General features: G+C 51.5%; 4 protein-coding genes across 6 annotated transcripts in view; 1 reads left to right on the forward strand and 3 right to left on the reverse strand.

The window, feature by feature from the left end:
- On the reverse strand, positions 1 to 13,529 carry TADA1 (transcriptional adaptor 1). Of its 2 annotated transcripts, XM_066324823.1 has the most exons (8): positions 13,379 to 13,505; positions 13,007 to 13,098; positions 11,875 to 11,940; positions 5,928 to 6,025; positions 3,494 to 3,703; positions 2,351 to 2,502; positions 1,404 to 1,560; positions 1 to 443 (listed from the first exon to the last, which is right to left on the reverse strand). In XM_066324823.1, the coding sequence occupies exons 1-8, from the start codon at positions 13,450 to 13,452 to the stop codon at positions 291 to 293; spliced, it is 1,002 nt and encodes a 333-aa protein (XP_066180920.1). In that variant the 5' UTR covers positions 13,453 to 13,505; the 3' UTR covers positions 1 to 290. The 2 variants fall into 2 exon arrangements, with proteins under 2 accessions (XP_066180920.1, XP_066180919.1); XM_066324822.1 differs by lacking the exon at positions 11,875 to 11,940 and having other exon boundaries at positions 13,379 to 13,529.
- The window catches only part of PDE4DIP (phosphodiesterase 4D interacting protein), a 389,196-nt gene that overhangs the window by 298,389 nt on the left and 63,047 nt on the right, over positions 1 to 27,760 (reverse strand). The window lies entirely within an intron of this gene.
- Positions 13,508 to 21,587, forward strand: PRDX6 (peroxiredoxin 6). Its single transcript, XM_066324828.1, has 5 exons — positions 13,508 to 13,700; positions 15,495 to 15,651; positions 19,522 to 19,668; positions 20,296 to 20,442; positions 20,976 to 21,587. The coding sequence occupies exons 1-5, from the start codon at positions 13,609 to 13,611 to the stop codon at positions 21,105 to 21,107; spliced, it is 675 nt and encodes a 224-aa protein (XP_066180925.1). The 5' UTR covers positions 13,508 to 13,608; the 3' UTR covers positions 21,108 to 21,587.
- FAM78B (family with sequence similarity 78 member B) overlaps positions 17,802 to 27,760 on the reverse strand; it is an 11,478-nt gene continuing 1,519 nt past the window's right edge. Inside the window, exons 2-3 of one of the 2 annotated variants that reach the window (XM_066324825.1) lie at positions 26,577 to 27,108; positions 17,802 to 18,212 (exon numbers count right to left, since the gene is read on the reverse strand). In XM_066324825.1, the coding sequence (XP_066180922.1) occupies positions 26,586 to 27,108 (523 nt within the window). In that variant the 3' untranslated portion in view covers positions 17,802 to 18,212; positions 26,577 to 26,585. Of the gene's footprint in view, positions 18,213 to 22,937; positions 27,109 to 27,760 lie in introns of those variants that run through there. The other variant, XM_066324824.1, reaches the window with a different exon arrangement.

The following is a 27,760-nucleotide window of genomic DNA, read 5'->3' on the forward strand; positions in this document are numbered from 1 at the left end:
TTGTTTAAAACCAGCTCTTTCCACTCTCACATTTATTTTCCCTAAAAACAGCCCTTGCAAACATGTCTTGTCTCTCTTTTCCAGTTCAGTGGCATTGCTGCAAGTACTCCATGGCACATGGCTCTGGGGAAGCAGAGAAGTGTCCCACAACTCAGTCCCATTTCCATAGGAAAAGCTGACTCATAAATCACATCATCCTGGAGATGCTGACAAAGGTTTGTAAGGAGCATCCGAATGACAAGTCCCAGGAGCAGGCTGGAGCCACCTGAGGCTGGCAGGGCTGCCCAGCTCTAGCAGAGCAGGAGGCCCTCCTTCGTCGCCAGGCGCTGCCGGTGGATCTTGTCCTGCTGTAGCTCCTCGGGGTTTGGGTGCCAAAGTTTCATGACAATCCTCTCAATGTTTAGAGCATAGACTGTGTGTGCAGGGATCACTTCTTTGTGCACCTGGAAATGCATGTTGGAAAAAAAAAAAAAGCTGCAGGCTACCATTGCCCATGTTGCCAGGGCATAAACCCCCTCTACCACAGGATGCTCTGGGTGCCAGCTCTGCAGAGTGGGAACAAAGGGAGTCTCACAGGGAGAGCTGCTCCCTGCCAGCACTGCCACAGCAGCCAGCACAGCACAACCACCTCTTACACCACTTTCTAAGGGAGCGCTATGTAAGGAAACAGTCTTTTGCCCTTGGGGTGGCAATCAATAATTGGTCATCAAAACCACAGAAACAACAATTCTGACTGAACATGAGATGGATGCTTGATTACAGCTCTGTGGTCAGTATCTACAGCTGTGTGACAAATCCCAAGGCCTGTTCGCAACAGCAGAGCTCAAGGGGAATTTCTCACAGCTAATTTTAGACATTCAAGTAGGCAATGCCCCTACAGCTGTCAGAGAGGGAGGGAACCACAGCCATACATCCCCAATGAAAATTCATCCACAGCTGACCTTAAATGCCTCCCTAGGGTTGGGGTGATCCACAGCTAATCCATTGTAGTGGCCTGCATGCCATCCTCTAAGTAGCCAGGTGGAACATGAGGAGTAAGAAGGGCCATGCCAGGTAAGTTGTTTTGCTACAGCACTGTCAAGATCCATCCAGCTCAGTTCTGATATAACACTGCAGCCTTGCTGCAAAGGCAGAGTTCACCCATCTTGCACAGCTGTGAGATAGGCATTTCCTCATCAGTTCTGGGACCAAGGGGATCAGAACAGGCACTAAACCACAAGTTAACAATGGAACAAATCAAAGCCAAGAATCTGAGAGGCAAAGAGCAAAGAGACTACGGGAAGAGAAAAGAATGGGGATTTGCATGCAAACCACGTTCCATGCAGGTAAACCACACCTAAGACTGGCAGCTGGCACCCGGGGCAGTGCTGCTGTGACACGAAGGTGTGACACGACCAGCTTACCTGCAGCGCCTCAAAGAGGTCGTACATGTTGACTGGAGGCAGGGACGCTGGCAGGGTGTCCCCAGAGCAGGCCAGGAGCAGGGCTGCCTGCTGCTCAGCATCGTCAGGAGCGGGCGGCGGGGCCAGGCCTGCCGAGGGCGTCGCGCTGCTCGGGGGGCTGCAGGCAGAAAACATCCCAGTCACAAAACCAGCACCAGCTGTGGCCCAGACGTCCATAAATTATTTCAGCTCTAATAAAAATTGAAGTTCCAGTTTAACAAGGAGTGTGGACTGACCCCCAGGATGCTCCAGCCCTGCTGAAATGGTCCTCAGTTGTGCAACTTTTGTTACTTGCAGCCAATAGTTTCTACCCAGCATAAAAATTAAGGCACACACAACATAAAACTGAAACACTGGCTGTTAGGCAGAGTTGTTTGTAGTGCTACAATCAAATCTTAAAACACCCACGACCTCCTGTCAACTGCTAGAAGCTGCCACAAACAAGCAAAACTGCCTTCTCATACACAAATGCTGCCAGATGCATTGCACAAACTCTTTGGCACTAAGACTCCAAACAGGACCTCAAAGCCCTGCTAACTGAAAAGATGTGCCAAGGAACCACAGACACATTTGGATGCAGGAAATGACAGGATGGCATTTCAATCCTGTGGCACAACGGCTGTCTCTCCACAAAGGCAGAGAATTACTAAAGTTTCCAAAAAGCAGTAATAACCTGCTGGACAAGCAGAGGTAAGGGAGAGAGATGTAACCCTGCCCTACAATCCAGTGCTGGGAAATCCCCATATTCTCACTCCCTATTTAGCTGTACAGTCCTCCACACTAATGCCTTCCTCGTGTGTGACAGCAAGACACCATCAACACACATAAAAGAAAAAACTGAGCCATGGAGTAATTCCAAGACTAACAAAATCCATGTACATTATCAGTGTGCTGCCAGTTTTCCTTACCACTCAACTAAGTTGTTATAAGCAACAACACTATTCTTCAGATATGGCTGAGGGTTGACATTGCTCCCAAAGGCATACTTGAAATGGCCATCCCTCAGACGATAGGCTTTCCTCCTGGATATCACAGATGTCAGAATGTCCTTAAGGTGGTTCTGCAACGAGAAACAAACCCTGTGACATGTGCTAAATTATTCACTCATGGCTAGACGGGCCTCACCAATGGGCAAGACAAAAGCAGTCCTGCTATGACCACAAGGATCTAAAGATGGAAAAGAACCAATATCTCAACAAGCTACAGGATGTTTTCATTATCCAACACTTGGATACAGAGAACATGGCACTCTGTGAGTACCGTAAGCATCAGCCTGTGAACTACTTTAATACATGATGTCCTGCTTCAAATGTCAAAGGGGTGTCTTCAATGCTAGGAAATTCCCAACCTCTGTTTAAGATCTCATAACTGACACCAGATGTTACACTCCAACTGAAATACACACCCTGAAATGACAATGAAATGCCACTCACTCATCGTTTTCATTTGCGTGAAAAGTGCTGGAGAAGGAACAGTCTAAAACAAACCAAGCAAACAGCTTCTTAATTTGGCGTCACTCCCAGATGGGGAACTTGGCTTGACCTCCGCATGCTGAGTGCAGAAAACCATCCACACATCAATGCTCCAAGCCAATAGCTGTGTCATTCCTGGGATGTGTCAAGTGATGCACCACCAATGGCCAAAGCCAAACCAGGGCTTCACCTGCAGGTATCACTGGATCCTGTCCCTTCATGGCCAGGCCAGCCACTGTGCCTGTAACAGATTGCTTTTTATAGAACTGGTCAAACTGGCATTCCCATTCTGTCCCTGCTTTTAGAGTGACAGGAGCAGCATTTTCCACAACAGCTACTTAAGCATGCCTGGGATACTGCCCAAGTATGTCAGAACTAACACTTGCAGGTAGAAGTTCAAGACTATATCTTGGGCACAAGATCCTCCATTCTCACATTACTCCAGGGCAAAACGGCAACTGGAGAACAATCAGAGGAGCAGGTTTCCACCCCACACTGGGGGACAATGCCCCAGACTGCACACAGAGCCTTCTGCTGCTGGTGTCATGAGACCACTGGTGCCCTCCAGCCCAGCCTCACCTCCACAGCATAAACAACGGCTGTCACTGCCTCCTCGGTGACATTGTCCAGCCCGTGCTCATAGGCAGTGACAATCATCCTTCCTTCCAGCTGGCCACGTGTTGGGAGCATCATGGTGTGAGAGCACAGCTTCAGATCATCATCCTCCTGAGGATCCTTTGCCACAAACTGCTGGGCTCCTGACAGTGGGTTCTGAGGCTGGAACCGGTGCTGCGATGAACACAATGTTAAAGCGTAAGATAATATTCATTCACACCCTTTGGTTCATCAAGGGGACATCCCTTCTCCAGTCAGAAACATACACCTATAAAAAATCCTGAAAATTCCTCCCCAGTGACTTGCAAATGAAGAATTTGCTAAGTCAGTGTTGGTATCCTTTCACTGGACTTGTCCAGTAGCACCCCACCTGAGCTTTGGGTATCCACAACACTGCAGCAACAAATTCTATATACCACATGAAGACTCACCTGCTCTGGTCTGCTCTGTACCTCTCTGTTTCCTCAAGTTTGCCTGCTTTTTACTTGAAGCTGTGTGAGAACAAATGCAAACAGTAAATAGGAGGCAAACTTGAGGCAACACTTCCCCACCTGCTAAATTTGTTTGATTCTTCTGGGAGTCCCAAATGTGATCAGTGACTGTCCTTTTTGTCTCCTTTCACACTACCCAGGCCAGTGACTGGACTTTCACATCTCTAAGACACCTTCTGTGTTGAAGAGTTCTCATCTACTTAGTCACTTCTTGTACAGATGGGTGTATTTTTACTTACTAAATGTACAGTTCCCCTCCAAATTAAAACCCATGATCCTAAACTTGCATGATTGATTCTTACATTTCTCTAATGCTTTAAACTTAGCCCAATTCCAGCACTAATTTCCTACTCCAGCCTCCCTGGGTACTTTCACTACTCTAAGCAGAGCTGTGTTACAGAGCAGCCACTGAGATGGATTAGACTATTTTTCAGAACTGACTCGGTTATTTAGGGAAAAAACTCATCACAGAACAGGAATTCATACCAGAAGGTGGCATTTCCCAGGCCACTTATATTCCAGCACAAATCCTTGGCTGCAGTGTGTCTCAGGCTCTGAATGCCTGTGATGGCTCTTCAGTCCCCAGACAGAGGGGGGAAGAGAGCAAATGGAAATTATTGCTCCTTGAGCCCAGCCGTGTGCTTGGCCCAGCTCTAAACCAGAAGGGAACAAGACTCATCGTACTCTCACAACTCCTGGCCCTTTCCTCTCCAGTGGCTCTGCAATGGAGATTGCTGCAAGGCTCTTATGGGGCACCAGGACAAACACAGACTTTAATATTAAAAATAATATGCAACAAAGTGGATTTCTCACATCTTAGTTTCAGGGGAGAAAGAGGGGTTGCTTTAGTCAAAGGACAGTGTGGCATTTAACTCAGAGTAAAAAACCAATCCACCCACTGCTGATGTGAAAGCAGGTTTCTCTCCCCATGGTTCTAAAGATTTATGCTTTCATTACAGGAAAGTCACAGGCCTGGAAAAAAAAGACCTTCAAAATGTAAGCAACTCACAAGAGGAATGTGGTTTGGGAGAGCAGAAGCCAACTGGAATCGACCTGTGGTCATTCCCAGCTGTTATTCTGACCAGTGAGGGAAACATTACAAAATACCAAAGCAGTTCCAAGTTCACACTACTCAGGAATTCCACTAGTACCAGACAAGCCCATTAATCATAACATGCACTTCATACAGTGCTTACTGCCAAACATTCCTGAGCATGTGTACAAACACACACTGGAAATCTGGTGTATCCTTGGGGTAGTGAGTAAGTCAAATCCTAAGACTTCCACTATACCACAACTTACTGCTTGAACTCTCATCTACTGAACTCAAGATTTACAGTGAAGTTTTAAGACAGGCAAGGTAACACAGACTAAATTCAGAACAACACAATTCAAGTTGCAGCTGTAAGCGCTGCAAAATAATTTGACAGTTTCTAAATACAAGAAGCCTTCAGCTGGACTTGCTTTCCTTTGGAACACTGCTCTGTGAAGAACACACAGAGTGCCCGATCACAGTCCCTAGAAGGGCACTGTGCACCTTATCAAACCCTGCCTGTCATCCCAAATCTCTGTCACACCAGGCCCCCTGCACACTGGTCTGGCAGCACACAAACAAATGCAGAACAGGGGTGTGACACCAGTGGGTGGATGTACAGAGCCTTTGCTGCAAACTGAACTGCATCTTGCACGTGTATGTGCCACCTACCAGAAGACAGCACCTTTGAAAGGCATTTTCAGTTCTGAAACAGCTTGACCTTCTGAAAACATTACACCCAAGGAATATCTTGCTTCTGACCCTTTGAGAGTTAGTCACAGAGTTAGTTCTGTCTAACTGCCTGAATAAATAGTAAATCACTTGGTTTAAGGATCTGGCAGATGTGTAACGAGAACCACAGAGAGACACCTACATCAAACTTTTGGCGAACCGAAGAAATCTTCTTCTTCCCTTTGGGTTTTCCAGGTTTAGTTGCAGAACCACCTGGCCATGGCAGAGATCCAGCACCTTCTACAAATTGAAAAGAAAAAAAAAATCAAACAAAAAACCCAAAACCACTCGCTGTTGCTGATTTAGGATGAAACCCTTAACATTTGTGCGATTGATTCTTACATTTCTCTAATGCTTTAAACTTAAACCTTTAACATTTGTTCACCTGTTAAGGCTCAACCCCAGATCAACAGCCATAGCACAGATGAAGGTCTTCTGAGGGGAGAACACTTTTAGTAGCCCCTCCTTTCCTTTGTCAGACCCTGGCTACTTTTACTCACTCACAACACCCATGACTTACGCAGCAATTTCTGTCCACACACCACACAAACCCCATGGTGGAAGGAGAGTGATAAGCACAGCCTGTGAGAAAGTCTGAAAGGAAGGAACAAGGCATTGGTTCCATCAGGGAGGTAAGAGCTTGCCTGGAGGTGGGTTCTCCTCTCACCCACTCCTGGATCAGGTCAGATGCTAAACCATCCGAAATGAGCAGTCTGACTCCCCAGTCCTCCTTTTGCTTCAGCAAGCTTTGTCATAGATCCTTATTAAACATCACAGCTGATTGTTCTGTTACAGTGTAGAGAAAGAGAGGAGGGAAGAACTGCAGAGGCCACTGAGCCCAGGAGCAGAATGTGACCCATGAGCAAACAGGTGAAAAAGAGGGTCCTGTTTAGTCCAAATAAATAAGCACATTTGGTCACATCATCGGTTCAAAAGTCCACTGAACGCTGTCTTGAGCTACAGCAGGCCAAACCACTTCCTCATAATCACACAGCTCTTGGCAAGGACAGCCTAGCAAATTTCCTGCTAACTGGCTTACAGCATCTGTGAGCAATTAATTGCTTCAGGAACATTGGCTAAGGACAGCACTGCACTGGATGTGCGTGTGTGTGTGTGTGCTTGCTGGCAGAACAAATGCAACCCAGAGACTGGACAGCCCTCTCGTGGCTACAGAGCAGCCTCTGCTGTGTGCCTCCAGCACCCTCCTCCCTCAGTCTGGCACTGCCAGTGGGCATCCTTTACCTTTGGAGCAGAGCATGTCCCACCTCCAGGGAGCTTGGACAACTCAGCTCTGAAGGGACTTCAGCTGCCTCCTAAGCAGAGGCTAGAGCTCTGCTGCCAGGCAATTCTGACAGCACAGCAAGACCTTGGACATTCCCTGGCCACACCTCAGCCAGAATTTGTCACTGCCTCTAGACAGGGACAAGAAGTGACAGCAGCCTTTCCACATCTCACCACCTACAGCCTAGCTAGCCTCACTGAGCACTGACCAACACCCAGCTCTGAGTTCTCTCCTGCCCCCCCAGTTTTCACCAGCTTCACACCAATCTGCAGGTTTACCTCTGGCTGTCCCAACTATGCTTACTTTGCTGTAATCAAGAATTAACTATGTTTTAATTTGCTGTAGTCAGGAATTCATAAACACAGATACACCACAGCCCGATTTGTGAGGAATGAGGCTGGCTAGAAGTCCTTGCCTTGGGGGAGCTTCCCACACTCATAGCTGGAGCACAAGCACCATGTCCTCTGCTAAGAAAAAAAAATTAACAGGATCAGGCTCAACTAGAGGATTCAGTTGAAGTTTTTTGAATGGTCAGCTGCTAAAAGGGATTAGAAACAACCTACACATAGACAGAGAGATGGCACATTCTCCCTGTATTAAAAGTTGACCAAGAAGTTCAGCTACATCTTACAAGAGAGGTAGAAACCCACAGCGTACAAACCCTGTTTGTCAAAATCCACTGGTCAATTTAAGAAAGTAAAAGATAATAAATAAAGTCCCCCCAAAAATCACAAGGTTGGTGTCACTACTCATCAATACATCACAGGAGAGGCCCTAACAATGGAGCATAGGAAATCACTGTGGAGAACCACATCAAGTCTCACACAGCTCCTTCACAGCCTCATTTGTGACCAGAGAAAGAGCAATGGATGGAGCAATTGCAAACATCCTTTTCTCTGACAATGTTCTACAAACACAATACGTTACAGCCAAGTCTGAATTTTTAAAATCTTTTTTTTAAAATAATAATACAGTAGCTTTTAAATTAAGTGGCAACTAAATTTTTAGGCTTTGACAGCAGATCTGAGAGATGCAACTTAATTAAACCTCAACAAGCACATTTAACAAGAACTTAGCCAAACTCGGCTTAAAACAAGGAAAAAGTGAGATACAATCTCATATTCTCCACTATAATGAGCCCATAGCAGAATTTTTGGTTCCTTTTCCAGGTTTTCATATTACCAAGCCCGACTTGCACTAGATGAAGAAAGCAAAATTTCCCTCTAGCATTCTAAGAAAACCAGTACTTGCCTTACTGGCCACAAATGACAAGGCTGAGCTGGCATCAGAGATGTCTGCAGCTTTTATTTAATCTTGCTATCAAAGGAATCAGACCTTTCCAAGCCACAGCAATGGCTGCTGCTCTGCCTTCGAAGATCAGCAATAGATAAAAACCAGTTTTTCTAGCAGCTGCCATATCTCTGCACCATCATGATGGTACCAAGCAGCCCAGACAGAGCCTGTCAGGTTTGTCTGACATGGTACACGAGGAAAGGACAAAGATACAGAGAAAGTCACCACAGAAAGAAGCAAGCAAGAGAGAAAACACACATTTCCTGTTTACTTGATTTTCAGTTTGGAGGGGGTCGTTTGTTTTAATCTTCTTGCTGGAACAAGGGTTTTGGTCAGGTATTCTGCTGACTCTCCTCTGCCAAAAAACTCACACTCCCATTTTCTTACTTTTCCTCCCTTCTCAGCAGTCCGTAGAGAAGCAAACACAAGCAACCTGAGCCAATCTCACAGCTGAAAGCCCTCTAAGCAAAGCATGTGGACAAACCTGACAAAATAAAATGCTCCTGTTATTCCAGATGAGTTCTAATTCACTGAACCATCTTTTAATTGGTTCCAGACTATTACTAAATAAATTAAATCCTTACATCACTACCTCAAGTGTTTGCAATTGTTTCATTCAGTTTTATTGCTAACATTTAGCTAAGAAAGGAGGGAACAGTTCAGGTAAGATACATATTGACTCAAGAAACCTTGCTACCCTGAGTGCTTGCAACTGTCCAACAAACAAGGTCAGCTTAGTGAGCAAGTCCATGCAAGATTAAGAAAGGATTTAAACCAGAGTTCCTCTTGATGGAATTTTCTGGGGAAGAAAAAATCCCAGTGTGCTGGTTTGGGGTGGAAGAAGATTAGTTTTTCCACAGTAGCTTGCACAGGACTATGTTTTGGATGTGTGCTAAGAACAATGTTGGTAACACAGGGATGTTTTCATTCCTGCAGAGCACAGTCAAGGGGGTTTTCTGCTCCTCAGCCCACCCCACCAGCGAGGAGCCTGGCAGTGCACAAGGACTTGGGAGGGGACACGGCCAAGAGAGCTGACCCCTAATGCTCATTCTTCCCATCAGAATAGACAACACTTCTCACTCTGCACCACCAAGCCTTAAATGCCCCATGCCAGAGAGGCTGTGGAACTGGGATTTGAAGTTGTTTGGATGGCAACAGCCTGAGCAGAGGAGAGGGGGAAATGCAAAGCACCTTCAAAAAGGGTGACAATCACCAAGTGTCCCCCTTAAATCCCAGGTGAAACCACTACTGTAAGAGGCAGCAGAATTGGGATTGGACAGATTTGTTTGCATGGTTCAACACATATTATAATTGCTCCTGAAAAATAACATTTTAAGGATGTTTCTTTCCCCTTGTTTCTCACATGAAGGTGGAAAATACATACATCAGTAACCATTGTGATAGCGTGCCAAGTGCCTCAAAAACACTTCTTTAAAGTTACTTATTTCCATGAATCATGAAGTAAACACCTTCTACCCAAAAGACAGTGGTTGAGACAAAAGCCTGTTAGCTTTCCATTCTTACATGGAGGAAAAAGAGAGAGAGAAAAAGCAAACCACAACAAAAAAAAACAGCAGGTGTAAGACTGGCATCTAGGGGAAGAAAAAGAAATCTACATGTTAACAGCTCGTAATCCACTCATACTGCATTTTCCTGGGCTTGCATGTACAAGCCCACACCACACAGCTGATGGTGAAATCTTGCCTGTAGGAGATCTACCAGTCAGTGGCCCAGAAAGAGGCACCTCAGCACAGATCAGCTCCCAGATCATTGGGAGACTCTGCACTGATCTGTGGACAGCCAAATTCTGAGCCTCTAGAAGGGACTAGCAGAATGCACTGTTAGCTCCAGAGCACCAAACCACATCTTTAAGACCACACACTCATGATTAAACTGACTTATTTCAAGCTGGCTTATGCAATCAGTGGACACAGTGCCAGCCAAAGCTTGCCTGAAAGCCCTGGAGGTGAGCAGCACTGGGAAAGGATCCTGGCCAGCTGGCTCACTACCACATGCTGCCACTGAGCTGCTGAACCCCTACACTCAGGGCTCTTTGAAGGCTCTGAAGAGAGCAGCTGCAACGGGACAAGAGAAAACCTCCAGAGACTTGATATTAAAGAAGTCAGGCAGGAAAGAATGAGGACATGGAAAGCACCTGTGGAGCACCCTGCTCTGTGCTGGAGCTACCACCTTCAACGCAATCCTAAACAGCCTCGAAAAAGGGACACCTGGGGGAGTTTGCTGACAAATCCTGACCAGACTGAATGACATTCAGGACAGCTGAGCCTAGAGCAGGAATAACAAACCCCCAACCTCAGTTCCATGGCAAGAGGTCTAGCCTGACCCCTGCCTCTCAGAAGACCTCTGAGCTATGAACTCCACCCCTACACTCCCAGCAGCTCACTGCTGAGCTCAGAGAACAGGCACTGTCTCTCTCCCCCTCCTCATTTAGCTCTGCTGTTCCAGGTGATAACTGCGGGAATCACTGTTTCTGTGCATTCTTTTTATAATCCAGCTGTAATTACTTACTCAAAGTTAAAAGCAAGGAGCAGCAGATTCAGACACAAGCCTTCTGATTTACATGAGTCCAGACCCCTAAAGGGAACAAGTTTAGGACACACAAGGTGGTTTTGAAGTTCAATCAATAGCAAACAAAGCAAGTTTGGAGGTAGGAGCAATTAACATTTAATTAGCTGGTAGAGTTAAGGACCAGCTCCCTCACAAAAACTTGTGGGCATCCATGAATTTTCCAGGCATTATTTCCTCTAGCTACAACAGGCACCTCAGTAACAGGTATTCTCTCAAAAAACTCATCTCTCAGGTCTCAGCCCATGTGGGCTGTAACAATTTTCCCCTCCCTTCCTACACAGCAGTTCCACATCTTGAACTGCAGCTCAATTTCGCCCTTGCTACCACAACCCTGGGTTGGGAGCCCTTCTGAAGACCCAACCAAACACAGCCTGCAACCCTTCTAAACAGCCATTCCAGACACTCACAAAGTTAAAATGTTACTCCAGCTGCTCACAAAGTTAAAACGTTAACGACCTGCAGATGATTGGGTTAATTGGTCATAGCTCAAGCAAGGCTCCCTGTAAGCACTTTTCTATCAGATACCTGCTGCTAATCAAGATCAATCAGGAATGCTCAGCTCTCCAAAATGACCAGGAACAAAGTCCAGAGCACAGATAAAGAGGCAAACAAAGCACATCAAAGAGAACGCTGCATCTGCCTTTACCCTTCAGCTCGCAGCAGACACCCAATCCAGAAATCAAACCAGATTATCACAGGCAGCAAATCCAGCATCGGCCTCCAACCAAGCACACACAGTTCAGTCACAGAAGCATCTCCGCTGAAATCAGCTGGAACATTCTTTTGCTACATTTTTACCTGTGTGGCAAAAACCCCCCATGAGCATTAAGGCAGAGAACATTGGGGTACTGTGCACACACACCCCAAACACAAGTGGCAGGCACAGTGTTACACCAAGCGTTTAATAAGGCTACTCAGGACTCACCTGGGGCAGAAACCAAGATCTGGCATCGGGTGAGAATAGCCAGGAGGAAATCATTGTGAGAGTGGACTGTGGAAAGAGAGAAAGAGCTCATTTGCAGCACATTAGTGCCCAGAGGCGCCCCCTCAAAGCCATCCTAAAGTAGCTCCCTAAGCTTTCCCACTGTTGTTTTCTCCCTGCTTGCTCAGTTAATTATCAATTTAAGTTTTCTTGAGAGTTTTCTTCTACTGGGCTGAGAATCTGCTACTGTGACAACACAAAAGATACTACACACAGCATGGAACAATTAGGGCACTTCTCAGTGTTACACACACACGGTGTGTTACAGCTACTTGACAAGTTTGCATTCAGCAAGTCAGGGGAGCAGCTGTCCCTCTTGCCATGCAGGCACCCCACTGCAGTGCTTTTGGTTTTGCTGGAAAATCCACCAAAATGAGAACCAGCCCCACAGAGATGAAGTCAACTCAAACAGGTTCTAATAAAACAGAATTCATTGCAGAGGTTTGCTGGAACACAGAGTAACTGTGCACTAGAGAAAACGAAAACAACTTCAGAGGTAGGATCAAAGAGGGTCACAGGATCCTTTTGGGAGTCTGAGGACCAAAAAACTCCCTGCCCTTCCCTACAGGATCATGAACGTGGAAGCCAGGAACCCCCACAATGAGCTCAGCAACGCCCACCCATGTTTGCAGACACGCAGAGAAGCAAGGATCAAGGAATCACCCTTCGGCACTCCCACTTGCCCCTCCCAAAGGCCAGGAAGGACCTGCATGCTGCAAATGCACCCAGGCGCATCCCGGGCTCCCTCCCCTACTCCAGGTACAACCAAAGGGAAAGTACAGACAGCACTGTGTCCCCACAGTAACGTTTAAAAAATAAAAAAGGCCTTTTGGTTGCTCGAACAGCATGTTTTACATTTTTAACAGACGTACACAGCTGTACCAAGTCAGTGCCGGGCTTACACAGGGACTTCCCCATGCAGGCCAGGGCACCTCCCACCACCTTAACCCATTGCAGCCGGAGCCCTGGCCACTGCTCTTTCCCTCACCAGCGCCTTCCCCGTTCGGGAAGCACCGCGGAGCCTGCAGGAGCCTCCCAGCCCCGGCAGGGAAACGAACACCGGGTGTGATTTTACCATTGTCTTGCGTGAGAAGCCTGCGCGCTTCCAGGTCGAACTCCTCCTTACTGATCTTCTGCTTGAACCAGAGCTTCAGGTTGGCCCAGTACCTCGGGAAGAGCAGGGAACCACAGAATCAATTCGGTTGGAAAAGACCTCCGAGATCATCGAGTCCAACCTACAAACATCACTGTGTCACCGGACTGAGGGCCTCTCTCCCTGAGCACCTCTGGCGACGTGCGGACACCGGAGGAAAAGCGCTGTTCCCGCACCCGGCTGCAGCGCCGAGGTTTCGCTCGGACGCGGCAGAAATGCGAGGAGGGTCGCTAAGCGCACAGCCCCGACCCAGCCGGGCCCAGCCCGCACCCCCCGTTCCCTGAGGGCACTCACTGCTTCACGTTCTCGCCCAGCGCCTCGCTGAGGCTCTTCTTGGCCGCCTCCAGCTCGCTCACGTAGGTCGCCATCGCGGCCGCCGCCTCGGGGCCGTCACGTGCCCGCCGGTCACGTGGCCGGGGAGGGGGCGGCGGCGGCGCGCAGGCGCAGAGCGGGCGGCGGCGCCGGGAGCAGCGCCGGGAGTCGCATCGGTACTTGCGTCGGGAATTGCACCGGGAGCTGCAGTCATGCCGGGATTGCTGCTGGGGGACGAGGCGCCCAACTTCGAGGCGGACACCACGCAGGGCCGCATCCGCTTCCACGATTTCCTGGGAGACTCGTGAGCGCTTGGGGATGCGGCGGGAGCGGGGGCAGGGGCAGGGGATGGGATGTCCGCGCCGCCGGGGATCCCGGGGAGCAGGGACGGAGCGGCGCCGCTCACCGCGCTCCTTCCGTGCGGCGCGAACCACGCCGGGCACGCTTCTAGGGCGTGCTCCAAAATGTGGGTTTTTCTCGTGGAAGCGGGGAGCTCGGGGGCCGGACACGGCGGGATTCCCGGGGAGCGCGGTGGGCAGTCACAGAACCGCTAGCCTAGAAGAGACCTTCAAGACCATCGAGTCCAACCCATGTCCCAACACCTCAGCTGAACCGCGGCACCGAGTTCGGCAAACAGCCGCCTTTTAAACACGTCCAGGGATGGTGACTCCACCACCTCCCTGGGCAGACCATTCCACTACTTTATCACCCTTTCCGTAAAAAACTTCTTCCTAACATCCAAGCTATTCCCCTTGGCGCCCTTCCCGTCCTGCCGGGAGGGCGAGCCGAGCCCCCGGCGAGAGGGAAGAGGCAGAGCCCGCGGCACGGCAAAGGCTTGCCGGAGCTGGAGAGCGGCTCGGGTGTCACGGCGGTGACAAAGGTCCTGGCCGAGCTGGAGAGGCGTGTGCCTTCGGGCAGCGTTCCCGCACTGCCCTCGGGCTGCTCCTCCCGACACAAGCGCGGCGGGCCCGGGACGCGCTCCCGGCTTCCATCGGCCGCTCCTGTCGGCATTGTGAGCTCCAGCAAAGGGGCAAAAAGAACCCTCTGAGCTTCAGGCCTTCTGAAAGTGGCTGTTCGGCCTGCTCACACGCGGGGCACCTTTCTCACTCTTTATTCAAGGAGTGTGGTTGTTGTGTGAAGAGCCTCCTAGCAGCGGTGGCCAGGTAACTGGCCCGTAAATTCCTGGTGGCCCGTGGCAGTCACACGGCTCTTGGCAGAGCTGCAGGAGGCCTCACTTGAACCCTCCAACTGCATTCCCAAATCTCTCAGACAGGACTTTCCCACCACTGCTGTGATGCTGGGGGCCAGGTGAAGATCGGTGCGGTGAGATCTGTGGAATCTGAGCTGAGAAATGGCACAACAAATCTCTGTCAGGGAGTTTGAAGTGCTGGGGGTGGCTTTGCTTTAGTCCCTGGGAAGTCCTGAGAGCCTTTTTTTGCTCCAGCCAGTCCTGCTGCCTGTTGGGCTGCACTGCTGCCAAGCTGTGGGTGAAAGTGAGGCGGCTATGTCATAGTAACAGGAGCCACAACGTGATGTTAACTTCTGGCCTCCCCTGCTAGTTGATTAATTCTTACTTTTTAATGAAGTGCATTTAGCAGCTCACAGCAGCAGCTGCATTAAGGCTTGGTCCTGTCTCATTCTTTTGAGTTGCATGTTGTCCCTGTGTCCCCCCGTGGAGATGAGGTGCAGGGGGTCGTGGCCAGGCTCATGAATCAGTGGCCATCTCTGCAATAACCTGGTTGGCAGGCTTGGCACCTGTGTCCCCTCACGTGTGGGTACTTGGGGATACAGTGTACATGTGGCTCCCCCAAATTTCCTCACACGGCATGCTGTCCACCTCCGTGTCAAGAACCATGGGCTATTCCAGCCTCTCCTGTAGGACCCTGGAGGGAGAGTGGGGAGCGAGGTGCAGGCAGTTTCTCAGAGCAGAGGTTATCTCGTGGAGGTTTCTAGTAGGGAAGGAAGAATTGCCAGGGCAAGATTTCCTTATCAGGGAAACAAGTTGTTCCTGCACGGAACAATCTGCACGGCGTTTTGTCTGTGGCTCAAAGCAGAACAAAAGCTCACCTTCACACCAGCTCCTTCCCTCTCCCTGCAGGTGGGGCATCCTGTTCTCCCACCCTCGGGACTTCACCCCGGTGTGCACCACGGAGCTGGGCCGGGCGGCCAAGCTGGCCCCCGAGTTCAGCAAGCGCAACGTGAAGATGATCGCGCTCTCCATCGACAGTGTGGAGGACCACCTCTCCTGGTGCAAGGTACGGGCTCTGCAGAGCTTTCAGGGGGCAGCTTGCACTGCTGCCTCACTCCAAAGGCCACTGGAGAAGCCCACACAGGCTTGGAGGTACATAGGTGACATCCCAAAGCGTGGGGGTGCTGAAATTCAGAGCAGGAATGGGAAAGGTGTTCTCCATCTTCCTGGAGCACCCCACCAAGTCCGGGGTGTTGGATGCATTTTGATACAAGAGGAAAACAATATTACTGCTATCCCACCACGAGCTGAAAGGGTTAAAAGGTGTGGAGGTGATGCCAGAACCTCAGAGGAAGGGAACCTATCCACAGACCCTCAGGAAGTTCTGTAATAAAACAGGAAAGGAGAAGAGGCATCAGAAGTAAGGAGGAAATTGCAATTCATGCTTGGGCAGGGAGGAGAAAACAGAGGACAAACAGAGATATGTTAAACATAAAACCACAAATAGGATAACGTTAAACGTAAAACGAACATGAGGGAGTATTAAAAAAAGATGGGAGGGGAATAACTCAGTGAAGGAGCTTGCAAGGAGCTAAGGGAAAACTTCAAAAGCAGCCTGCGTGTGCTGCCAGGGAGAATGGTTCCAGGGCTAGAGGTGGTAGGGGTCTAAAATGAGTATTTCAGACAGAAATGGCCAGAGTGTAAAAATCCTTGGGCAAATAATCTGCCACTGTCTCAGCTCTTAAAACTGGGAATATTCTTACATACTTTCCAGGGCTGAGAGATACATGCAATAAGGGGCATTAAAGGTGAGAAATTTCTACACTCACTTGGACATTACTTCATGACTGACTGACTGACTGACTTTAGAAATTAGCTAATTGTTTTAGTGTTTAAATCGACCTTTGCACCTGAGTGGTGCATGGCCACATGTCCCAGCAAGCCTCAGAAAGGCCTTGGAAAAGCAACGTACAAATCCCAGTAAATGAGATTTCTGTGCTGCTCGAACTGGCTGAAACCAGCCGTCAAATTAGCAACTAACATGTCATTAGACATAACATAAAGTTTGCTTTGTGCTTTTGTAAGGGAGACTCGTTTGCTGGTTGGCTAAAACTGAAGTGTTAGGGTGGTGCTGACTTCTACAAAGGCTTTGAATTTGCAAGAAGCTTTTCAGTGAAGTCAGCTCTGTGAAGGGCAGGCCCTTTCTTGCAGGAAAGCAGTAACCTGTGGCAAGGGAGGGAAGTGCTGAGCTCTCTCGGAGCCTGCAGGGATGTGTGGGGTTCAGCAGACTCAGGTGATCTGAAAAAGAGATGAACAATGAGCTGACTCTGCTGATCCTCTGAAATTATTCTGCACAACCTCAGGTGAAACCAGGAGAAGTTGCAGGACAGCCTCTTGATGCTGGCTGAGGAGAGGCAGAGCAGTAAGGCCTTCCAGAAAAACCATGGAGAGGGCAGTGATTCAAGCTGTGGTGAGCTTTCTGTGAGGCTGGGAGAAGCCTTGGAGACAGAGGTGTGGAAGTGCCAGCTCAGCACCTGTCGGAAAGAAACAGGGGAAAACCCTCCAGAGCAAAAGGTCCAGTTGGTGAGGACAAATCCACAGAAGAACTGGATGGAGTGTTCCATCCAGCCTGCATTTCACTGGATTAAACTTAGAAGTCCTAGGAGTGAGCGAAACGTTGGGCAGAGCCCTCAGTGCAGCATTCCCAAACACATCTCTGCTTTCTGTCTGGATGAAGCTGCTTTCACCTGGAGCACAGCCTGCAAGGAAGCAAGTGAGCAAGAGGGGTGGCTGAAATCCTGCATGAAACAATGAAGAAGCTTCTGCTTGCTTTGCTGCCAAATTTCAGTGGGCAGATGGGGCCTGGAAAGGTGGGGCCAGAGTGCAGCCATTAATCCTCGTGTCACTTTGTGCAGCTATGCTTTCCAACCAGAGATGTCACAGCTATTCTTAGCCAGCCCTGGCCAGAAAACAGAGCCTTGCTCCAGAGCTGGATTGATCCCACCCTCCCACCTGCCCAGTCAGGAGATTGCTGCTTCTCCAAGGGCTGGATAAATGCCTGAGCTCCTTGAGCTGGCCTGGCTGGCACATGCTGTGCACATCAGAGGTTTCAGTGCTCTCTTTGCCACTGATACCTGCACCTCGGTGAGTTGGTGGTGAATAAACCACTCCAGTGATGTCTGGACTCAGCTTGGACTCAGAAAGCAAATTAGTGACTAGGGAAGCGAGTCGTGGGTGTTTTATTGCAACAGAGTGTGGTTTGTGAGGCTGTTTTCTAGGGCTCCCCAGGTCATGAAATTACGTGCATTTTGGAACGAGTTACAGTCCATAGGATTCAGATATTACTTCTCAGAAACTCTTCATCCTCCAGCCCCTGCTCTAAAGAGAGGGGTGGGTGAGTCTCATTTGCTGATGTCCATCTGCAGCCTCCTGTGACTCTGTGGCACATTCAGCAGCATTTCTCCTCAGCTGAACTCTCCAGCTCTGCTTTCCTTCCCTGCTCTGCTCTGACAAGCAGGTTTGCAGGAAAACAGAACCGATTCCTTGCGTCCTCCCAAGGCAGGCCTGCCCACAACCCAGCCAAGATCACTGGCCCCTTTTTGTAGAGCCCTGGTGACACAGAAAGGCCTGGGGAGGAAACAAGCAAAGAGAAAAGCTGGGAAGGAAACATTTGGCCACGTGTGCACCACTTGACCTGCTTGTGGCATCCTGAGCAGCTGGGGCAGGGCTACAGCCCCTTTTGTCAGCAGCAGCAGCCATGGGGGGCTGAGGAGAGGTGCAGGACCTGCCTGCTTTTGCTGCTGTTGGTGTGCTCTGAGCAGGGCCCAGCCTGCTCCCCCACATTCAAAGCCTGGGGAAGGCAGAGGGATTTGTACACTGAGGTTATCAGCTGAGCTGATAATGCAGCACAGCAGTGTGAGGGAGGCTCATAGCAGTATTGCAGTCAGTTTTGTGTCCTTGTAGCATGAAAAGGGTGGAAGGAACAGGCTGCCCTGTTCTGGGGCAGGAACCTTGAATTCCACTTGCTTTAATGCTGGCAGCTGCTCTTTGATGCTTGAGCAGGCTCCTCCCAGCACTGCTGGGGCTCCCTGTGACCTCTGAGGGTGGTACTGCAGACTCCAGGGATAACTTAAATGCTCTGATTGAGTCCAGACCAGGTTTGGAGATGCTCAAAATACTTTTTTTTGTATGTGTTTGTGAAGCGGGTCCAGTTTGGACTAGTACAGAGAGTAACCTCATAAACAGTGGTGACAAGGGAGAGCCTGCAGGGCTGTGGAGGGGGATGGTTTTCTGTCTCAGGCGTGGTTCATAAAGGAGTGAGCAGTGTCCCAGCACCTGCACTCAGGCTTCCACTCTAGTTTTTTGAGAGCCTTTGTTTAAGTAAGCTGCGAATGACTCACTGACTGGAATTGGTCCCTTGCACAAGACCTGTGGGGTGTTGGACCTTTCTTAGTTGGCTGTAGCATTGCTGGTTTGTTCTGCCACTAGAGAAATAACTCCTTAGGAGCACAGTCCAGTTTAGCTGCGACACCAATGCTTCTGTCAGCGGTGCTAGATCCTGTACTGGGGCAGAGCTGGAAGAGGGATGCAATTCCCACTGAAAGGTGGTTAAACCTCTCTGTGTCACTAACACAGGCAGGAATTCCCTTTTGCTCCATACCCACTGTCTGAGCAAAGCAGCTGCTCCACAGAGCGTGAGCACAGACAGCCTAAGAACTGACCTCCAAAACAAGGCCCAGCCCAGCCTGGCACAAAGGTTTCTGGTTTGTCACCTAGTTTCTGGAAACTTCGTGGAAGGCCATGAGCCCCTGGCTGTGCTGTCCCAGCCTGAGACCTTGGGGCCAAGCAAGTCAGGAGCTCCTGCAGCCTCTGTTTCTGCCTGGCCTCTGTTGTTGTGGTGGTGCCACAGGAACGTCCCATGGCTTTGTCCCTGCAGGACATCAATGCCTACAACGGGGAGCAGCCTGCAGAGAAGCTGCCCTTCCCCATCATTGCTGACAAGAACCGGGAGCTGGCCGTCAAGCTGGGCATGCTGGACCCGGATGAGCTGGACAAGGATGGGATGCCCCTGACTGCTCGTGTGGTGAGTGCCTGTCCCCACAGCACCTTCCACAGAGCCTGGGGAGTTACCACCAGGCATGCCATCCCCTCCACTGGTGGCCCAGCCAGTAGCCACTCTGCTCAGCAGCCACCTCTTCTCCATGGAAGAGGTCTCCATGCCTGCACGCTTCTGTAAACACTGTTTGCACATGTTTCTTTTGGCCAGCAGTATGGAACCATGGCCTGCCATCCTGCCCTGTGGCTGTGGGGCAGCTTACCTTGATGGGCATGGTCATTCTCAGGATCTGGGAGAACTTCCTTGGGCTGGAACCATGGGTTGTGTCATGGCAACCCACCGACCCTGGTTGTGGCTCTCCCAAACTAATTTTTGTCAGTGCTTGATCTGCTGGACTTTCCCTCTCTCCTCATGTGCTTGCACTAGAAGGGCACAGGCAGCAAAACAAGCTAGTGCTGGACACAGGAGTTCCCAGAGCAAAAACACATTCCCTGGGCATCAGTTGTTCTCTTGATCCCCTCAATGGCATCTCCCCTGTCCCAACACCTGTGATCAAGCAGCTCCCAGGAAAGGAAGGAGCATCAGGACTCAGCAGATCCAGCAGAGCAATCAGACAAATGTGCCCAGCCCCTGACATTGTCTCTCTGTGCTCAGGTGTTCGTTTTTGGCCCGGATAAGAAGCTGAAACTTTCTATCCTGTACCCAGCCACCACCGGCAGAAACTTTGATGAGATCCTGAGAGTGGTGGACTCCCTGCAGCTCACAGCATACAAGAAGGTCGCTACCCCTGTGGACTGGAAGGTGAGGAGCCGGTCAAAGCTCACAGCCAGGCATTGAAATGGCAGCCAGCCTCCCTTGGAGGGGGACCCACAGGGTGGGGGAAGCAGCAGCTGGACGCAGCCTTGCTTCTGAAGGCTCCTGTTTCCTGCAGCATAAGCTTCCAGTGGGTTGGGCCAGCCCGCCCACCTCCCAGGAAAGCAGACCTTGCCCCAGGGCTTGGAATCAAGGGGGAGCCAGCAGCACCTGTCCAGGGGTGCCTAAACAATAGGAAGGGATGAGTAAACTAGGGCAAGCTGTGCTCTGTCCAGTCCAGCATCGCAGAGTGGCTCCAAGGCTCCCTCCTCACTCCCTGTTCCATGGGAGTGCCATGGCTGAGGGATGCCATTGGCAGGGCCGGCAGATGGCACAGCTCTCCCTCTGGACATCTCCCATGTCTCCTGGTGTGGCTCCCACTGTGCCCTCACAAGGGCCGAGTGTTTCCAGGGAGGCAGTGCCACTCCTGTCACACCCTGCCAGCTCCTCACGGTCCCTGTTTGTCCCCATCTGCTCCCCAGCCTGGTGACAGTGTCATGGTGGTGCCCACCTTACCTGACGAAGAAGCCAAGAAACTCTTCCCCAAAGGAATCTTCACGAAGGAGCTCCCGTCAGGCAAGAAGTACCTGCGCTACACCCCGCAGCCGGAGTGAGGGCTCCGTCTGTCTGTCCGTGTGGGATGCCGGAGCCTTCCCGAGCCCAGCTCCCATCCACAGCCTCGAACCGTCACACTGCTGGTGCAGCACCAAACCAGCCCTCCTGTCCCTTCACTCCCACATCCCCTCAGAACTAAACCCCGGGGTTTTCCTGCCTCGGACCGGCCCTCCAAGGCCCTGCAGACCAGTGGGGACTCTGGGGCTCCTGCTGTGGTGTCTCTCCCGTTTGGTCCCAGCCATGCTTTTCCCAGAGGCGTGGTGAGATGGGGTGTCCTGCTGGGACAAGGAGCTTTGGGGGCTCCGAGCTGCTGCGTGCCTTTCAGAGCACCCATCTAACCTTTGGTCCCGTGAGTAGCGGAGGAGCTGCAGAGCCAAATCTCTCACTTCTTAACTGCTTTCTCATCTCTTGCTGGAAGGTGATTGTTTCCAGGTTTTGTGGAAGAGGGAATCAAGCAAATAAACTGACCTTCAGTACTACCCGCTGTGTCCCTTGTGTGTTCCTGCTGGCCCCCACGGCACCCTGCAGCATTTCCTGTGTTCCCCGTGGCCACGCTGCTGGGATTTGTGCCCGAGCTCTGGAGGGGGGTGGCAGCAGCACAGAGTGCCCTTGTTCTTGCTCTGTAAGGAAGGCATTTTGCAAGGACAGGTTGTCCCAGGGCACGGTCTCAGACAAGGCTGCTGTGCTTCCCCTGCTGAGAAGGAAGAATGTGCCTCAGCCTGGCCTGCGCTTGGCTGCTGGGTGGAGGGTCCTTCCCTGCTCCTAGGGCATGAGCAGGCATGACAGGAGCCATGCAAACTCCAGCCTGCTCTCCCACACCTCCATCTCAGGGATTTGTCAAGAGATGAGCAATGTTTTAATATAACAGTCGGAAAGAAAGCTGCTCACTGAATAGCTCATAGGCTGCTGCATCATTGAGGCTGCCAGCATCCCTCAATGCCCTGCACAGCCAGCAGTGCAAAGGAGCAGCTGTTAAAGAAATCAGCTGTCTTGGGGCACAAATGTACCCACCCAGCAAGTGGGGACTGGCAGGCTTGATGTTCAAGGTGAGCAATGCATCAGATGCAATGAGATCCCCCTCCAGACTAAACCTCAGGCAGCACCCACAACCCTCTTATATTACCACCCCCCACCCAAAAAAGGGGTTTATTAATTTTTAATTGCCTTCAGGAACTATGCAATGAATATTGGTGTGTTTCCCCAAATGGCTTTTAAATGAACCTTCGTTATGAAACTCCATATTATTCCCATGTATTATGTTGACTGGAAGACAGGAATAGTTGGTCTCTGGGCTGACTTTTGTTCTCCCTCTTCCACTCTGCAAGAAAGGGGAGGGGGAAAAGCTACAATTTTGAGCAGGAAACATCTTTTTTCTGTGTAGCTTTTCAGCTTTATCAAGTTGGGCAGCTTTTCTAGTCCCCACGGCTGGGCTGCACGAACTCTGGGTTTCTTGCTGTTCCCTCACTTTGATCTGATTTCCTAAGGGAAAAAGGAAACGTCTGCCCCCTCCAAGCTTTCCAACCAACTGCCCAGTTTTCTGGAAGCTTGAGGACACAGCCTCGCAGCTACCTTTGTGCAAAGAGCCTGCCCAGAGCATCTCCTGGGGAAGGGCACTGCAGGGCCAGCACAACCTCTGGACACCACAGAAGCCACCTGCAAGTCAGGACAAAGTGGAACAAATCCTGTCACCAGACCCAAGGGACCCAGCAGGGACAGCCACTGATGCCACTGCTGAGGCAGGCAGGGGCTGATTGAAATTCCATGAATTCCCTCCCTGCCTTGCTCCACGGTGCTGCCATGGGCCCAGAGAGACTCAAGCAAACACATGGTTTGGCTCCAGTACAGCTCGAGTAGTTTTCTTTTAATCCCAGAGAAGTGAAATGTAACATTTTTCGAGTTGGTAATAACATCCAGAGACAGAAGTCCAAGCCCCCTACTCGGTAAAGTCATTTATGTTTAAGGCACTCTGCAAAACCAGCTTTCCTCTCTTTCTGATTTTCCCCACGCGGCAGCAGAATACCTGGTTTGGTCTGTTCTCCGTAGTGACATTCATCCATCCTGGCTCCTCCCGCCCTCCCAGAGAACTGGGAACAGCAAATCCAGCGGGAGAAGCACCAGGAGGCCGGGTCAGTAAACAGGGATGGGCACGGGGGCTCCAAGCTTCTGCAGGGAGGGGGAGAGCACCAGGTGCCCTCCCTGCAGGCACCGGTGTGGTTCCCCTTCCTTTGTCTCCCTCACAAAAAGAGGATGGGAGCGTGGAGACCCACAAGCACCCTGCCCCAGAGGTGCACCCAGCAGCACCCCAAAATGCAGGGGGCTGGGTGTGGGGGAGACCCAGCTGCCCCCACTGTGCAGCAGAAATTACCCCCCTCCCCCACCCCGACTTCCAGCTGTCAATAAATATCAATAAATAACATAAATAAATAAATAAATAAATAAATAAATAAGTGACCCGAGGAGGGGAAGGGGCACCCCGAGGCTCAGGGCATGGGGAGCGTGAGGGTGGGCATTTCCATGAGCTGCCCCTCCCTGAGATAACGGGGTGCTGGTGGGGAAGGAGGGCACAGGGAAAGCATCCCATGGGCAAAGCCCAGGGTCTGAGTGCTCATCCAGCCCCAGGGAATGAGCCAAACTCAGACTCATACGTGGGAGCTCTCCCCCACCACCGTCCCTCCTTCCTCTGAGCACCACCAGCCCCAGAGCTCCACCTCCACCCAGGTGTGAACACCTTTTGCCATCATGCAAAATGGCTGCACGTTTCTGTAAACACAGTTTGCACGTGTTTCTTTGCAAACAATTTTCGCAAACTGGTGGGGTTTTTTTTCCCCCCTTCTTTTTTAGGGGGAAATGCCCACAAAGACAACCCACCCACCAAAACGAGTGAAGTGCATCAAATCCAGCCATCAGGGGAGCGGGAATGGAAGCCTGGCAGAAGCCTGGAGAGGTGAACACAGGCACGGCCCCGGGGCTCAGCCAACACCTGCCTGCAGGCTGGGGCAGCCCTGGGGGGTCAGGCACATGGCTACAGCCAGGCATGGAGCCTGACCCTGGCACCAGGATGTTTCAGACATTCATGGGCAGAAATTCAGCTACTGCTGTCTCACTGTCATGGCATGAGCCATGTGCCAAGGCTCAGACTGGCCAGTAAATCCCAAAAGGTGGCAATGAATTCAACAGCATCCCTGCAGCAGTGTCCCCAGCCTCCCAGACAACTGGAGGCACAGCGATGCCACAGCAGCTCCCTGGGCTGACAGCAGCATGCAGCCATTTCCTGTGGCTTTTGGGGAGCTGACTCACACAGCCTCTGGACACAGCATCCTCTCCCAGCAGGACACCCACCTTGGAGCTACCTCTTTGTTGGGGAACCCCCTCCTCTGGCATTTTCGCTCTGATGCTGCCAGAGATGTTCCTGTCCCCCTGGGTCAAAAGTATACACCTGCCTTACTTCAAACCAAAAGGTACTTACCCCTCCTCCCCCAGTCCTTAAGGAAAATTGTATTTCAAGTTTCTAACCCCTCTCCACACATACTTTTTGAGAAACAAAACATCAGCGACGGCAAAAGCTGCCATCAATCTCACATCAGGACAAAACCACAGTCTCACAAGAGCAGGACGTCTTCCCACACCAGCAAGCTCCCTGTGGGAGCTCTGCTGCAGAAAACACAGCAAACCAAAGCTGAAAGCCCTCTCTCCCTCCTAACCTGCCCCGCAGCAAGGCTGCAGCCCCTGCAAAACCCCAACATAGGCACGGAAAGCAGCAGGTTCCCAGCCCAGAGTGAGGCCGGGCGGGAGGAGCAGGGAAAGGCGCCAAGGCATCAAAAGCAAATGCTCCCATATGAGAAACAAATACAAACCTGGATCAGCAGCAAACGCTGCTGAGGGCAATAAATAGCACGGGGATTTCACAGGGATTTTTGGTCTAAGATGCCTCGGGAGCCCCTGTGCTGGCGGGGCCCGGGGTGTGTCACCCAGCGCTCCTCCCCAGGCTCTCCTGCCAGCGGGATAGCACATGGGACCATCCCAGCAGGAATGTCCTGCATCCCCAGGACAGCACAATCCCTCCAAAGTGTGAAGGTGGCAGGGCTGCGAACTGGAAGAGCTGCAGGGCTCGTGCTGGGGAGGGCAGAGCAGAGAAAGCAGCAAAAGCTGTAACCATCTGCCCCAGAGTGATGGAGCACCCAGAGCAGCAGCAGCAGCACAGCCACAGTTTATGCCTCTGCGGCAGCTCCAGGGTGATGTCCTGGGAACTGCCAGCTGCATCCCACAGCACCGTGCTGCCCCATGGACCAGCCAAGGCCAGCCATGCAGGCAGCAAGGAGCAAAGAGAAAGGCAAATGAATCCCCCGTAACCCCTCCCAAGAACGACAGCAGCAGGAGGCAGCCACCAGGCAGCACATTCACCTCCTCATTCCCAGGCAAACCCAGGCCTGCCTTGAACAGCCTTCGCTCACATCCCTGCCTTCCACAGAGCTTGGGGAGTTACCACAGGGCACGCCGTCCCCTCCACTGGTGGCCCACCCTGCTCCAGGGGTGGCTGGGGAAGAGGTCTCCATGTGAGCCAGCATTTGCGTGGAAAATGAGCAAACACCCAACTTCTAGCAAGGGAGCACGGTCTGTGGTGAAGCGAAGTGAGTCCAGGGGCACCTCTGAGCCGGTCTGGGTACCACACACACACAGAGCACCCGGGCTGGGAGACTCCTCCCGATTCCTCACTCGTCTGCGAATCAGTTCTGCTTCCGTAAGAGAAGGGTTAGCGGGACTTGGGAGGGGAGGCTGAGGAGCTGCAAAGACTTAGTGCATCTTGAAAAAAAAGGACATCTAACCTGCCCTTAGACCTCACTCCAAGACGGAAAAGAGCTATGGCATCTCCTACACTCACAACTACTCCAAACACACCCGGACGCATGCAAAACGTATCCCGCTCCCCCCGGGCCGCAGAAAACCCCACCGGGGCAGTGGCACCGGGCTCCGCCCAGCCCCCGGCACCGCCCGTTCCCGCCCCACCGCCGGTCCTCCCGCCCAGCGCCAGCGGGCAGGCGAGGCATGGATTATAGACCTGAAATGCATAGGTATGGACACGGCAGGGACACGGGGGACAGGCACCGCAGCAGCACCCGCTGCCAGCAGGCACAGCCTCCGCTCCTTCCTCCGGCTGGGTGGGAAGCAGCTTTTGCTACGGGCACAGTTCGACCACACTCATGCTCCTCACGCCGCCCAGCAAGCAAAGACGAGTCCTTTATGTCAGACAGCCTCTGTGCCAGCTGCAAGTGCTCGATTCTGCTTCCTGGGAAATCCTCCAGCTCAGCAAACCCTCTTCTGCACCCCTGCGCCAGCCAGGCTCTATTTCTGACCGAGGAGGAGCCACGTTTCCAACCACAACAACAAAGGCAGGAGGAGAACCCGAGAGGTCTGCTTTGGCTTGGAAACCCTGTTCATCTGCAGCGGGCTGGGGGCACCCAGGTCCTCACCTGCACGCCCTACTTGGGAGGAATCACCACTATGGGCTGCCCTCGCTTGGGCCTCCACATGAGGACCTGGGCGTCGTTGGCGTTGGGCTTCACTAGTGCATTTGGTGGGATGGGCTCCATCCTGCTGAGGATCCGCGGCTGCTCCTGCTGAGTCCTGCCCACCAGCCGTGCCCGCTGCCCCAGCAGCTGCATGGGGTCCACCTCAATGTCCACTCGCATCCTCCACTTTATAGTCTGCAAGATGATCTTCTCCTTGGTGGTGGTGTTCATGGCCACGAGCCACGTGGTAAAGCTCTGGTCCCTTTTAATCCTGGTCAGCAGCGGCACGTTACTGTTGCTCACGGGGACGGCCCACGTCACGCTGGGGTAGAAATTGTCATTCATGCTCACCGAGAACCTGGAGATCTTGTTAGTGGGCCCAACCAGGGTCACGGTTTCTGTGGTGTTTCCATACCACGGGTAGCTCACCCCATCCGAATCGCTGATGGCTTTTACTCGTCCTTCTCGCAGGTCGGGCAGCTCCCAGCTTGACCTAGTGAAGAGGAAGAGAAAGATGGGCAGGGAAATGACAGCAGCAGTGCCAAGAGACGGGAAGCCAGCAGCACAGGGACCCTCTGCCTGCCTTCAGCAAACTCTCAGGGACAACCTGAAGAAAAAATTCAGCTTCATAAAGGGAACCACACATCCAGCTCAAGCCTTTGCTCTGCCAACACAATGCCATTTTAATTAACCTGCAATTAAACTGACTGGGCCAAAACCCACTGCTGAGTCTCTTTGGGGTCACTCTCTCCTTAATCAGCTCTTGTGTAGGAGAACAGCCTTCTCTGTCCACCAGCTGCAGCACCATAACCAGGGCACTGGCCCAGCCCATCAGCAGCCCCCATCCTGCAGGACGTCTGCGGCTTTTACGCCTTAAATACACGTACCACAATGAAATCCCACAATGACGCCTGCCACTGGCACGATGAAACCCCTGCAATACGGCTGGGAGGGAGGGCAATTCAGCCCAAATCTTTGCTGCTGGCCATGTGGCTACGATGAGGCCTGCATGGCAATAACAAGGGAGCAGCTTTGCAGCAGAGGGCTCGGGCCACCCTTCTGCCATCCCTCTAGATGATGACCTCCACTCACTCCAACGTCCCCAAGTGCTCCAGTGCCCCATGCACACCAATCTGTCATGATAC

This window comes from Sylvia atricapilla, chromosome 9 (assembly GCF_009819655.1).
Source record: "Sylvia atricapilla isolate bSylAtr1 chromosome 9, bSylAtr1.pri, whole genome shotgun sequence".
In the NCBI taxonomy this organism is placed as follows: Eukaryota; Metazoa; Chordata; class Aves; order Passeriformes; family Sylviidae; genus Sylvia; species Sylvia atricapilla.

Excerpts from the sequence above, each read along its gene's own strand:
- TADA1 (XM_066324823.1), bottom strand. The coding sequence starts at position 13,452 with ATGGCGACCTACGTGAGCGAGCTGGAGGCGGCCAAGAAGAGCCTCAGC. Across the intron at positions 11,941-13,006 it reads GCTTCTCACGCAAGACAATG|TCCACTCTCACAATGATTTC; the intron begins GTAAAATCACAC and ends CTCTTTCCACAG. Across the intron at positions 444-1,403 it reads ACCTCTTTGAGGCGCTGCAG|GTGCACAAAGAAGTGATCCC; the intron begins GTAAGCTGGTCG and ends ATGCATTTCCAG.
- PRDX6 (XM_066324828.1), top strand. The coding sequence starts at position 13,609 with ATGCCGGGATTGCTGCTGGGGGACGAGGCGCCCAACTTCGAGGCGGAC. Across the intron at positions 13,701-15,494 it reads CACGATTTCCTGGGAGACTC|GTGGGGCATCCTGTTCTCCC; the intron begins GTGAGCGCTTGG and ends CTCTCCCTGCAG. Across the intron at positions 19,669-20,295 it reads TGCCCCTGACTGCTCGTGTG|GTGTTCGTTTTTGGCCCGGA; the intron begins GTGAGTGCCTGT and ends CTCTGTGCTCAG.